At 41.2% G+C, this 14,434-nt stretch overlaps 1 protein-coding gene across 5 annotated transcripts in view; it reads left to right on the plus strand.

Annotated features, from left to right (window-relative positions):
• Nucleotides 1-14,434, plus strand: part of DGKB (diacylglycerol kinase beta) — a 510,469-nt gene that overhangs the window by 195,074 nt on the left and 300,961 nt on the right. For all 5 annotated transcript variants that reach the window (XM_073333812.1, XM_073333808.1, XM_073333809.1 and 2 more), the window contains one exon: nucleotides 7,009-7,107. In XM_073333812.1, coding sequence (XP_073189913.1) covers nucleotides 7,009-7,107 — 99 coding nt within the window. The remainder of the gene's footprint in view (nucleotides 1-7,008; nucleotides 7,108-14,434) is intronic.

Raw genomic sequence — 14,434 nt, forward strand, 5'->3', positions numbered from 1 at the left:
CTGGGGCGGTGGCGGGGGGCAGAGGGCTCTGTGCATGTCCCTCGCCTGCGGGCGCCGCCCTCCGCAGCTCCCATTGGCCGGGAATGGGGGACCGCAGCCAATGGGAGCTTCGGGGGTGGTACCCGCAGGTGAGGGCAGCACGCGGTGGACCCACCTGCCCCACCCCACTCCCAGGAGCCACTGCCAGACATGCTGGCCATATCTGGTAGTGGTGCGGGGCCAAGGCAGGCAGAGAGCCTGCCTTAGTCCCACTGTGCGCTGCTGCCACCCCAGAGCCACTCAAGATAAGCGGCACAAGGACGGAGCCTGCACCCTGAACCCCTCCTGCCCCCTGCCTTGAGTCCCACACCACACCCCTCCTGCACTACAATGCCCTGCCCTGAGTCCCCTGCTGTACCCCTTACCCTTCCTGCACCCCAACCCCTTGCCCTGAGCCCCTTCCTGCACATCACACCTCCTGCCACACCCCAACCCCCTGCCCCAGTCCTACATTCATGGCCCTGCATACAATTTCCCCACCCAGGTGTGGCCCTCAGGCCAAAAAGCTTGCCCACCCCTGCTGTACAGTTACATATGCGTTGTTTGCCATACCCCCTACCCCCATTGTTCAGTCTGAAGCACTGAAAGAGTGCACTCAGCACAAAAGCTAGCATGCATGCGGGGGGGTATGTACATGCCTCTGCCATGGCATGGCCCCATGCAGATTGTGCAGTGTGGATGGGGGCAAGAGGTGTGTACCAGGTCCTGGGAATCAATAGTCCTCCAGGGCCACTACCACAGTGCATTGATCTCTTTGCTGCCTGACTCTTACCAAAGATATAACAGTCCCTGCCCTCTCAGCTACTTATGCTGAACATTTCAGATCAGTTTTCCCGTGAACGCTATTGATTTGCAGAGGTGATCATGGCTCATGTTTCAAGTGCTGCCACCTTGTCTCTGGAGCACACCTGGGTGCTGATCAATGTGTGGTCAGAGTACACTGTCCTCCACAACTTTGCCCAGAATAGCAGGAACGTGCACCTGTACTGGGAGATTTTAAAGACGCTTGAGGAGGACTGCATTCACCAGACTCCGTCCCAGTGCCAGGAGCATATAAAGCACCTGAGGCTCCTGTACCGGAGAGTGAAGGACTCCAACAATTTGTTTGGGAAGGGACCTAGCACATGTCCATGCTATGATGGAATGGACAGGTGCTTTCCAGGGCTCCGCGTACAGTACCTGAATTGGCTCATGATCCCCTTCTTAACCCAGCCGGCCTCACTGTATGACAGGATATCAATGAGGGGCAGGGCAAGGAGGCAGCAGGGACCTCAGAGGAATTCCAAGGGGAAACCCTGGCAGACCCAGAGGAAGAGGAGCATGTGTTTCTGCACCTCTACCTAGCGGACCCAGTTGAAGAAGCTCCACTGAGGAGCCTGAGGAGGACCCCAAGCCACTGCAAGAACCAGAACCCAAGGCTGGTAAGTTATAATACAGCCCTGCCACGTGCCCCCCTAAACATTCCTCCATGCCCCCCTGGGGGGGCATGCCCAACAATTTGGGGACCACTGCTATAACAGATGACTAATGAGCAGTTATTGTATTCCTGTATCTGTGTGTTTCTCAGCCATCACTCTGGCTGCCATAGTCCCTGGGCTGTGAAGATTTCGGGGGAGAGGGAGGGTGGGAGTCAATAGGTTCTGAAAGGGACCAGTGGGGAAAGAACAGTTTTGTGACAGTGATGGTTGTGCAAAGACCCACCACCACCTCTTTCCCTCTAGACACTCTGTTTTTCTTGTGTGGGTGATATCAGGGTATGGCTTTATGGGCCACGTTAGGAGAGATAGGTAGGATTCCCCTGAAATAAATGTTGGAACAGAAACACCATACATAACCACATCATTCATTGAGAATCAAATCCCTTCTCCTCCTCTCTGGTACCATCCCAACCTCTTGAGTACTTTTCCCGTGTGTCCAGTGTCAGTGTTCATGAACTGACCCCCTGTGGTGCATTAAGCTTTGGAGAATAAGTGAACAGTAATTCTTTCAGTGGGCAAAGTATTGGGATGGGTGTTTCATCAAAGGCTCCTGCACGGTTCAGAAACCCCATCCTTCGAAATCCCACTATAATTTCACAGACTTTTATTATGGCAACCACTTGTGGGTAGATTACAATATTGATAGCATGGCAAACCTGTACAAACTCCACCCCGACAGTTGGCTTTCCAACCCTGATCTGATTCGCAATTGACGGATAGCTTTCAGGTGTTTCCAGCTTTCTAAGGGCAATAGCTACCCACTCCTGTACTGGTACGAGTTTCTGAAAACAAGTGGTCTGGTGCTGGAGGATTGGTGCAAGTTTCATGCGCAACTCCATGAAGGTCTGCTTCCTCATTCAGAAGTTCTGCACCACTCGTCGTCATTCCAGGCTTCCAGTTCTATGTAGTCCCACCACACCATGCTGGTTCTTTGGGATGAAAAGAAGTGGTCCCTCCATCTTCAGCATCTCAAATTTTTCTGGACTCATTCTGTACAGTATCCAGTGCTTGACCGCATGAACATTTGTCCCATAAGGTGTAGCAGGAGCAGCACCACATCATCATGGACTTGCTCCGTGTCTTCAATGCAGTTTGACAGAAGGGAAAGATGACTGGGAGCTGCTATCATCAAATGTGTGAAGGCTGAATATAGTAGCAGCAACACCAGCAAGATGGTTCCCAGAGTGTCTCCTGTGACACAAAGGACTGGGATACCATCCCTGAAATGGTAGTGCTACCATTGCATACGAAAAAGGGGCAGTATGGACACAGTCATGTGTTGTGAACAGTGTATACCCATGATCAGCACAGCAAATGTGGACACTTGGCATAAGTACGAGGTATGTGTACTAATGGTACATGGACAAGTACCCAGGAAAGTATGCCAGTTAAGATGCAGCCTTAAAGGGATGCAATACTTGGATGATTGTTCTGTAGCCTTTACAATACATAACGTTTTTGGATTTGGATACACAATGAGATTGTAAAGTTTTCTGACAATTCTTCTGTCTCAGACACATTCTTTGTTACCTCTGACTGCACTTTCAAGCCTTCATCCCCTATGCTTTTTTACAATTCAGTCTGTATTCAAACACAACTTGCTGCTGTGATTTCTTCATCCATTATTTGTGGACTTACTGGATTAATCTCTAGTTGAGGTTTATCACCATGTAGTTCCTTGATATATTCTTCCCATTTCTTGTTTTTATCTTTGGAGTCCGTCAAATACGGTATTGTCCATATTTGTCCTTAAGGATCACATTGGTCACCTTTTGTAATTGAAGACTCTCATCTTCTGGTACATCTCTCTTTGTTCTCTTAATCCAATTGTTTTGTTGTGGGTAAACTTCCCAGGGGCAGTGTCTTTTGCCATCAAGCACATTCACAGGCTGAGGATGATGTTACGGCCTTTAGATAAAGAGGCTAGCTATGATATAAGCAGGGAAACATGTAGAATAAGCAGTCTTGAACAATTTGATGACGGTACTAATAGGGAGTGGTGGGGCAAATGCTCCAAATATCCAAAGATGGCACTGTGACATGGCAAATGCAAGCCATCATTCAATAAGACTGTTGCCAAAATCCCTGCTGCCTTGTGGGCTATGCCTTTTGGCTAAAAACTAGAATCCCAAACCTCACCCATCCACCCCCACCCAAACTGACTGCACTTAATTATTGGGGCCCTTGTGCAGTATTAACCCCAAAGTTATATCAGATAACATGACTTACCATTCCTCAACTGCCACACAGATGACTGGCCCTCAGTGTGAACTCGTGCACTGCCTGGCCAGATGTGTGCAAATGGCAACTGCAGGGATCACTGCATGGACTGTCAGGGGATTGAATCAACACAGGAACCTAGCCAATATATGCAAAGTAATGGAAAGGCTAGATATTACCATAATGGGACTAAGTGAAGCGTTCTGGGGAGGTCTAGATTTTGTTGCAGGTCTTCTGAACGGCAAAGAATACATAGGTTTCAGAGTAACAGCCGTGTTAGTCTGTATTTGCAAAAAGAAAAGGAGTACTTGTGGCACCTTAGAGACTAACCAATTTATTTGAGCATAAGCTTTCGTGAGCTACAGCTCACTTCTTCGGATGCATACTGTGGAAAATACAGAAGATGTTTTTATACACACAAATCATGAAAAAATGGGTGTTTATCACTACAAAAGGTTTTCTCTCCCCCCACCCCACTCTCCTACTGAGAAAACCTTTTGTAGTGATAAGCGCCCATTTTTTCATGATTTGTGTGTATAAAAACATCTTCTGTATTTTCCACAGTATGCATCCGATGAAGTGAGCTGTAGCTCACGAAAGCTTATGCTCAAATAAATTGGTTAGTCTCTAAGGTGCCACAAGTACTCCTTTTCTTTTTAAAGAATACATAGTTATCAGTGCAGGTGGATGTCAAAGTAGGTAAGGAGTGGCAATTATAGTAGACAGGACTGTAACTGGAAGGATAGAACAAGTGAATATATCATCTGAATGTGCAATGATAATAGTGATACAAAGACTTCCAAAAGATATGATTATTCAAGTATATGCCTCAACAACTGCACATTCTGATGAGAATGTCAAAACATTCTATTTAAACATTGAAGTAATGGAAATCAATGGTGGAAAGAAAAATAGTCATCCTTATATGACTTGTATGGAACGCAAAAGTAGGAGGGAAAAGAATATCTGTCACAGTTAGTTTATTTGCCCTTAGTGAAAGAAGCAATGGAAAAGAAAGATTCATAGACTCTTGGGAGAAACATGACCTCATTATCTGCAATAGTTATTTTGAATAAAAAGAAAATGCAAGGCCTACATGGGAATCACCAGGAGGGATGTATAAAAACCAGATTGATTTTATCACGATCAACCATAGGTATAGAAATAGTGTTAGGAAGGTTAAGATTATGCCAAATGCAGATTGTAGATCAGATCATAGATTGGTAGTGGTAGGAATGAATAATAAACTGAGAGATATACGGAAAGCCAAATGTTATCTAGCATGGAACCTTGAAGCTCTGAGGAATCAAGAAATACAGAGTGTGACAGGGTCGGGCCAGATGGCTACAGGAGAGTAATAGAAGGCAGATATATTAGCCCCAGATTAAGTAGGTCCCTTTTCCCTGGGTAAGGTAACAGGGAAGGTTCCAGAACAATCAGGAACCTTCTGGAGACAATTAAGACAGGCAGGCTGATTAGAAGACCTGCAGCCAATCAAGAAGCTGCTAGAATCAATTAAGGCAGGCTAATCAGGGCACCTGGGTTTAAAAAGGAGTTCACTTCAGTTTGTGGTGCACATGTAAGGAGCTGGGAGCAAGAGGCGCTAGGAGCTGAGAGTAAGAACGCATACTGTTGGAGGACTGAGGAGTACAAGCATTATCAGACACCAGGAGGAAGGTCCTATGGTGAGGTTAAAGCAGGTGTTGGGAGGAGGCCATGGGGAAGTAGCCCAGGGAGTTGTAGCTGTCGCACAACTGTTCCAGGAGGCACTCTAGACAGCTGCATTCCACAGGGCCCTGGGCTGGAACCCAGAGTAGAGGGCGGGCCCGGGTTCCCCCCAAACCTCCCAACTCCTGGTCAGACACAGAAGGAGTTGACCTGGACTGTGGGTTCACAAAAACGGCCAAACTGAGGGCTGCCGTGAAGCTCCAAGGTGAGCAAATCCTCCAATAAGCACAAGACCCACCAAGATAGAGGAGGAACTTTGTCACAAAAGTTACTACCAAGATGAAGTGTTGCAGATCATTAATAAAAACAAAGACCGAATGATTTGGGAATGTCTGAAACAAGCTATCAAAGAAGCTGCAGAGCAACATTAAGGGAAGATGTTAATAACTAAGAAAAACCCATGGATAACATATGAAATCATTGCTCTGATGGTTGAAAGAAAAAAAGTAAAACCACTGGAAAAAACCCTGAAGTTACAATAAAACAATAAAGAATAAATGCATATTAATAAAATCTGAATGAGAAATGCAAAGAAATTGAACAATTGGATAAAGAGAACAAAGTGAGATGTAAATGGATATATAGGTTGTATGAAGAATAGTCTCAATTACATTTTTTGTACTTCTCTAAACACTTGAAAAATAGTTTTCTGGACAATATACGGTCTGTACAGAATATATAATGATGTAGTATTTTATAATGTAGTATATTATTAATAATAATAATCATACTTATTACAATAGAGCCTAAAGGGCAACCATAAATGGAACCCCATTGTGCTAGGCACTGTACAGACACAGAGTAGTAGACAGTCCCTGGCCCCAAAAATAGTATAATCTAATGAGACCAGACAGACACAAGATGGAGGAATCGGAGGTGGAACACACAAGGAGAGCAAATAGTATGTTGGCAGCAAATTGCATGTTAGTTCTACAATATTTTTGAAGACGAGCTAAATGGAAGGAAAAGGGAAGGAGTGGGAATGAGGGGGACAGGGCAGGTGTAGAGTGAAGCTGACGTGAAGAGACTGTGAGACAGGGCAGGCTGGTGCAAACATCCAGTCAGCACCGGGCAGGGAAAATAAGAGAACATTCAACAGTTCTGAATGGAATGTCCAAAGGTAAAAAGGGTCCCTGGTTTAGCTGCTTTTGCTCCTGCTAGCTGGAGTATCTATCTGGCTTCTCTGAACTTTTCTCCAAGGCCACATGGTGCGCAGGAGGGGAGGCAGCAACTGGGTCCTCGTGCCACCCCTTTATAGTTCTTCCAAGAGATTGGTTAATCTACAGAGAGAATTAACTTTTAGAATTTTGAAAACTAGAAAAAGAGAATAAAACTGAAGCAAAGTGAGTTCCTAGAATACTGTATGTGAGTCAAATAATTCTGTCACTTGACAACAATTCTTAAATATTTTCCTATATTAAGTCCTGTACTGATCTAGTATATTCATATTTACACTATTCCAGATGGGGGAAAGATTCTTTATAGAAATATTCTAGTGAGGTACTGTGGTGATGATTATTAATGTTCTCTCTTTTCCCCACAGCTCCATAATAAATGTGCTTCACATCTAAAGCCTGAATGTGACTGTGGCCCTTTGAAGGACCATATTTTACCACCCACAGCAATCTGCCCAGTAGTATTGGTGAGTTCTTCATATGCTCTATTCTGATATAGCCTTGTGTCATAGACACTGGAACAACCTGAATGAATGTTTGACTGCTTTAGCTTTTTGTTAATTTGACAGCACTATATAAGCCCAAAACAGAACAGATAATTCTAGTTCATGACTTACAGACATGCTTTCCGCCCAATATATTGCATTTTCCTTCATGTGACAATGAACTTTCTGTGGGATTTGCTATAACTGAAGCTGACTCAGGTCTTATTACTTAGTCATGCTGTACTTACCAGAAATTGTATAGGCAGAACACTTCTACATTTTACATCTTTTATAGATCCAACTTCCCAGAATAATGAAGTTATTCTTATGGGCAGTTTTTGCTTCAGATGCACATTGTATATCTGCCGTGCTGAGGTCTCTCATCTCAGCCGGAGGTTACCTAGAATGATGACATTGGCCTTGCAGCAAGCTATGCATCAACATTATGGTGTATTTTATTCTGCAGGAGTGGACAGTAAATTTCGCTGTCCACAAAACAATTACTCAGTTCAATGAAAATAGAAATAGAAATGTACACTGTACATAGGTACGGCTGGAAAAGGCTGAGCAGTTTGTCATGTGAAAGAGACCTTCAAAATTAATGTCTGTATTAATACATTAAATTGGGTTTTTGTGTTTATGAAAGTCACAGCATCATCATGTTAATGGTAATAACAGATGTGGTATACTTGGACATTTCATTTTAAATACATTTCATAACAAAAAAGTAATGATTGAATTTGAGAAAATATACAGTAGTCAGAAAAATTAGGAAAAGTGGCTTTCTAAACTTTTTCTTAAAAATGTTTCTGCTTATTAAATATTCTGTAATGATTGGTAAATTATCTGTTTTCTCTTTTTGCCATTTGTTTGTTAATGCCTGAGTCTCACCCTGCACCTATGTAAATCAAGAATCACTCTATTGCAGACACTGGAGTTAAAGCTATGTCAAGCTGGTGTTAGTAATTTAAATTGCAAAATGGTAGTTTCCTAGATTATCTGTAATGATGTTTAGATTTCTGTGCCCAGCGGAGGGCAACAAAAATGGTTAGGGGACTGGAACCCATGATTTATGAGGAGAGGCTGAGGGAACTGGGATTGTTGAGTCTGCAGAAGAGAAGAATGAGGGCGGATTTGATAGCTGCTTTCAACTACCTGAAAGGGGGTTCCAAAGAGGATGGATCTAGACTGTTCTCAGTGGTAGCAGATGACAGAACAAGGAGTAATGGTCTCAAGTTGCAGTGGGGGGAGGTTTAGGTTTGATATTAGGCAAAACTCTTTCACTAAGAGGGTGGTGAAGTACTGGAATGGGTTACCCAGGGAGTTGGTGCTATCTACTTCCTTTGAGGTTTTTAAGGTCAGGCTTGACAAAACCCTGGCTGGGATGATTTAGTTGGGGATTGGTCCTGCTTTGAGCAGGGGGTTGGACTAGATGACCTCTTGAGGTCCCTTCCAACCCTGATATTCTATGATTTTATGATCGTGTTTTGCTGACTGCAGATTATGCACGTTTTTTTGTAGAAAGATATTTTTCTTTTTGTTTTCTAAAACACCACTATTGCAAACTCAGCCTGAGATCTGAAAGCCAACTTGGATTTCCGATAATAATAAATAATACATACTACTTATGCATCCTCACCAATAATAAAACTTCTGCATGTGAAATTTTACCTTTGGTTACATTTGTGCAACTCAATTTTTCCATGTTGTTTTGCAAGTGCAAACTTGGCAGACTTTTGTCCTGCAGTTGAAATTTAGTTAGCAGTTCTGTTGATATGTAAACCTAGTTCATCCTTGCATAGCTTTTTTTGAATCTGCAAATTTAAAAGGAGTAAAAGTACTGAGAAATATTTCTGACCTAGAGTAAACAGATCTGACTCAGACTACATACTGGTAAATTAATTTGGACAGTGCATTGCAGTACTGGCCATGTACATTGTCATGAGAAGGAGGTGGTTGCCTTTGATGCAGTGTGTTTCACTGAAACTTTGCTGCTCTACAATGCAGTGTGTTTGGTCATCCAGCTGATCCTTCCAAAAATGTGGAATAATACAGCACTATGTACACTCACATTACAGATTGAACATCGCTGACCTGGATAACAGGAATTCCTCCTGGATATGATTGATTACAGTGCATGTGGTGTTTGTCTTGGCAATTTTTAAAATTGGTTTCTCCCACTTCCTTTGTTGTGGAGATTGCTCTTGATGAATGTAATACTTCAGTGAATATGAAACCAGCTCTATCAATAACTGCAGCAAAGCAGTGAATACCTGCGTGCAGGAAGAACCATAGGGGCATCATCCTCTAAGTGTGCAGTAGTAAACATATTCATTTGTTCATCAGTAGAAATGTTGCATTTCAGAGACAGTACATTATGTACTAGGAATAGGGAGGATCTCTTATCTGATACCAAAGTAGTGTATCACTAATCACTAGAGAAAGCAGTTTTTTGCATTATTGCTTGTAAGTAGAAGTTTAGTGTGTCATAAAAAGAAAAAGCAAATAAACATCATAATAGGTTGCTGTTTGTTGAAGGCCGTGCCCATGGAGATCATCCAATATCATCCATGACTTGGAGGTTTCATTTTCCTTGGCCTTCCTCCAGTGAACCCAGATTCTCCCTAGAGGTCTGGTGGTAAAGACCAAACAAACTGAAAACTCGTGCATCAAGTTCATATAAAGAAAATAGCCCCTCCCTCCTTGGTATTGGTATCTGGTAGTCAAAGTTCAAAGCGGACAGACAGTTTCTTTGTCTCTTGGAAAGACTGCCAGCAGGTCAGACTCTTCCACAATATGTCCTTTTTGAGGGAATGAGGCAGTTTGTATCCGGTCCCCTTTGCTACCATGTCTGTCTGGGAAGGCCTACAAATTCCAGAAGCCCTAGTGGCTGAGAAAGAGAGAAGCCTTGCATCACCCTCATTTCAAGGTAGCAGTATATTGGTCCCTAGAGAGAGTTAAACACCTGGGTTCTTGAACCTCAAACTGGCACTCCTGGAATATTCCTTCTCTCTTAGAGGTCATTCCCTTTACCCATGTGCCTTTTTAGCAATCGTACAGTTTTGTTATTGCCATTGACACTGTCCCACATGACACTGTCATAAGCAAACTAGGGAAATGTGGTCTTGATAAAATTACTACAGTATAAGGTAGGTGCATAACTGGTTGAAAGGTCCTATTCAAAGAATAGTTATCAGCAGTTTGCTGTCAAACTGGGAGATTGTATCTATTGGATTTCCACAGGGTGAGTCCTGGGTATGGCACTATTCAATATTTTCATTAGTGACTTGGATAATGGAGTGGAGCGTATGTTTATAAAATTGGTGGATAACAGCATCCGGGAGGGGGTAGAAAGCACTTTAAAGGACAAGATTAGCTTTCAAAATGACCTTGAAAATTGGAGAATTAGTCTGAAATGTACAAGATGAAATTCAGTAAAGACAAGTGCAAAGTACTTCACTTAGGAGCTAAAAATCAAATATACAACTTCAAAATGGGGAAGAGGTGGTAGAGTCGAAAGGGGGCAAACTATCCAGATATGTTACATGGATTGAACATCACCAGCCTGCTGGAAGAGATGGAAACAGGCACCAGCTAAGATGATAAAACTTCTAATAATTGATATTACAGTAAATAAAATCTTGCCCTGTGCTGTGTGAGCACCACTATATACAAGATTGACATGACATGTTAAACTCCTTATTTTAGGTCACTTGTGACTCTTTTCATCTACTGTCCTTTGGTCTTAAATTTCTTATGCTTGTTCTCAGCACAGAAATTAGGTGTTTGTGAAAGTTTGATATAAATCCATTTGCTGTTTGTGAATTACATCAGTATAAAATAACACTCTTTTGCATTCAAAATAATACAGTTTGCTTTTTTATTTTTTACATATTAGGAAATCAGCAAATCAGATCACAGATTTCACCCAGGCCATTTTACAAACTTTCCGTATGATGTATGTATGTTCATTAATGTGAATTATGTCCTTTGTAATACATCATAGCCCTCCATTTATTATTGCAAAAGGGGTTACAGTCTGTGGCCTCAATCCTGCAAGTTGCAATACATGGGCAGACCTCTGTACCTACATATAACCTCACTGATTTTAGAGGAGCTACCATCAAGCTGATGGAGCCACTCGTGGAGAATACCTTTCAGAATCATGACCTGACTCTCTCTAATCAACAGGCTTTCAGTGACACATTCTCTGTCACATATCCAAATTATGTCATAATAATGTTAAGCTCTGGTATAACATTTACTTTATAGGTTCATAAAACCTCCAATTCTGAGTAACAGTAAAATGTTAAGATTGTTAAATATGTAAACAAACAAAAAAAATACTTACTCCCAAAGAGAATGCAAGACTGTCACCTCTAACAGGTGACTCTAACAGACAGTTAAAGAAGCAGGGTTTGGGGACATATTAAATTCAAATCTCCCATCCAGACATGAAGTATCTTTCAAAATGTTAAAAACGAGGCCTACCAGAGTCTGTGTATACATTCAGTAGGCAAAACTTTCAGCTGAAAAATATGGGAAACACACACTTTGGGGGAATTGCCACTGTGTATTCTTTAAAACAACTGTATAGATACACAAAAACTTTGCATGCTTCCATATCATACAAAGATCCAGCACTTTGTACATGGCTCATCGGTAATTTTTACATGTTTTAATAAGACATATTTTGTCTACATTAAAATGGGCCATATTCACAGTTCCAGTTTATTGTACATATTGTATATTTTATGGTGAAGTTTCTTGCTTGACTTAAATGAGTTTAGTTATAAACTGTGCATGCAGATCTCAAGTGATAGTCTTTTAATAGATGTCAGATACACTTTATTGCTACCCTCTTTTATTTCAGTAACGTTTTAATTAATTCACACTGATTGAATAAATGTACATTGAGACTTGTTTCCTAATGAGGGCACATTTAGAGGAAAGGTTTTGCATCATTCTGATATCCTGTGGGTAATTATATTCTAATTATATGGTGGGGGGAAAAGTCTATAACTCAGTGCTGATATTGTTCATTGGACCCAATTAATTACATGCACATAATGAAAGTTCATGATAAAGTTGACTGGCAGTGAGTTTAAAAGTCTTTAACTCAATTGAATCCTAGCCTAGCATGAGTATAGAATTAGACTATAACCAGGTTAGAAATGGAGTATTAGAATGGGATGAGTGAATCTCCACGAAGAAAGAAAAGCTGCCCTCTCTTTGCAGTATGGCTTGTTATACGAAGCGAAAAAGGAGTAAGGCTGCCTGACATCTTGGCTTCTCCATTTTGGTGCCTTCTCTCTCTTTGTTTCATTTTTTCAGTGCACAACCACACCATTCTTTCTGTCAGTGTAAACAAGTAATAGAACAATTCGATTTTCCTCTCTATCCACTCTCAATCATATATGTTCCTTTGTGTAACAACAAACCAACCAAATCGCATAATATGATTAATACATAATGAGTCTGATTCTACTGTCACTTACCACTTTCACTCCGGTGAAACTTCATTGGAGTTACAGCATATAATTACTTCAATCCACATAAGTGATCTTAAAAACCATAATCCAAACTTTGTATTTACAAATCAAGGTACACATTGTAAACCATTATGTACATTGACTTTACATTGGGTATATTATGAAACTCCACACGTCATTGTTTCCATAGTAACTACTCAATTTCAGAAAGAGAAAGTGGAGTGACATTAAGATTTATCAAAAAGTGAAAGAAATAAAATGGATAAAATAGACCATAAAGTCAGCATTTGGTGGTGTGGGGGTTTATTGCCAGTAGTTAGGATTATCTGCCTAAGTCATTGTTGGGCCATTCCTGAGTGATTTGGTCACTCCTAAAAGTTATTGCAATAGAAACCTTCGAATACATCACACTATCTTGCATTCTGTTGCATAAATTAATTCAGATTGTTTTTCATCTGGTGAAAATACACATTATAAAAGCAAGCTTTATGATGCATAGGAAAGGTAAGTAACCTGGCAATGGCATGACAGGAAATGTGTAACAGAGTTGGGAATTAGTTCTCCTGGATCCTATTCCTGTGCCTTAACCTTAAGACTATTCATCTGTTCTTCTTGTGTACAGTGTATGGGTGAAATTCACTCTTGTGCAGAGAGTCAGCTCAAGGCCTATGCACCGTTTAAACCCTCAAAAAAGATGGTAAGTGGTTCATAGGGCTTGTTTAAGGCTTCTGCACAGGGGTAAATTTCACCCTATTTAAGTAACTTTCATTTACACAAATAATGCTTACTAATGCATGTCCTTGCACTGCAAAATTTATACAATAGTGTTGCACACCATATAATGAAACCGTGAGATTAAATCAGAGAGAGAGGTATTTTCCTCAAACACATTGTATCAAATTTCAGATTCAGTTCTCTGCAAATCTAAAACAGTCGAAATACAATGGTGTTCTTATCTACAGCAAAAGCTTTTCCATTTCTTTGAAGTCAGATTGAAATTAATAATTGCCCTGGAGGAAAGAATGTATCTTTCCAACTAATTATCTGTATTGCAAACACAGTTCAATGTTAAAATGAATAAGATGCTGATAAACTGAAATGGCAGACATTCAATCATTTTGAATTATACCTTGCTGCCTTCCCACCCCATCACTGTTATCCATTCTTAAATTTGTTTCTCAGATCATCTTCCATTGGACTTTAATACACGTTTATCTTAAATCGACTTTTTCTGTTTGTATCTTCTTTCTTAGAGGATCACGTATTATTAGCTACTGTGGTATACATTTATGTTAGGTTTTAAATGTAAGTAATAAGCCATGCTGTCTTGGGCCTTACTGTTGATTCATTCTTTGAGTGCACTGTGAGTTGTGAGATCAAAGGCCAACTGTCTTCAATTGCTCAAGAAGTGCACCAGTGATCCAGAAATGTGAGCACAGAAAAAAAAAATCTGTTTGTGATCTTAGTAGGATTCTTTTATATTTTTAATTTGATATCTAAATGTTTAACAAAAATATCAGGCTCCATATTCTGCACAAATATACCCTTGTTCTCAAAATAGCTCACAAAATACAGTACAAGGGAAAGAGTAATTAATAGAGAAAAAGTTCTAAACAACTTACCTGTGCTATTTTTGGGTTATATTCACCGGTACAGCCCAGCTGCTTTGTGGTACTCTCCTGTGGCAAAGCAGTCTTATATCTAATGTAACCAGACAGCTGACGGAAACCTTGGGAGGCATAGAGAGAGCCTCCACAGCAGCTCTGAGGCTGTCCCCTCTCTTGGCCTTCAGTGCAGGCATATAACTAAGGCAAAGA

Source organism: Lepidochelys kempii, chromosome 2, assembly GCF_965140265.1.
Source record: "Lepidochelys kempii isolate rLepKem1 chromosome 2, rLepKem1.hap2, whole genome shotgun sequence".
NCBI lineage: Eukaryota > Metazoa > Chordata > Testudines > Cheloniidae > Lepidochelys > Lepidochelys kempii.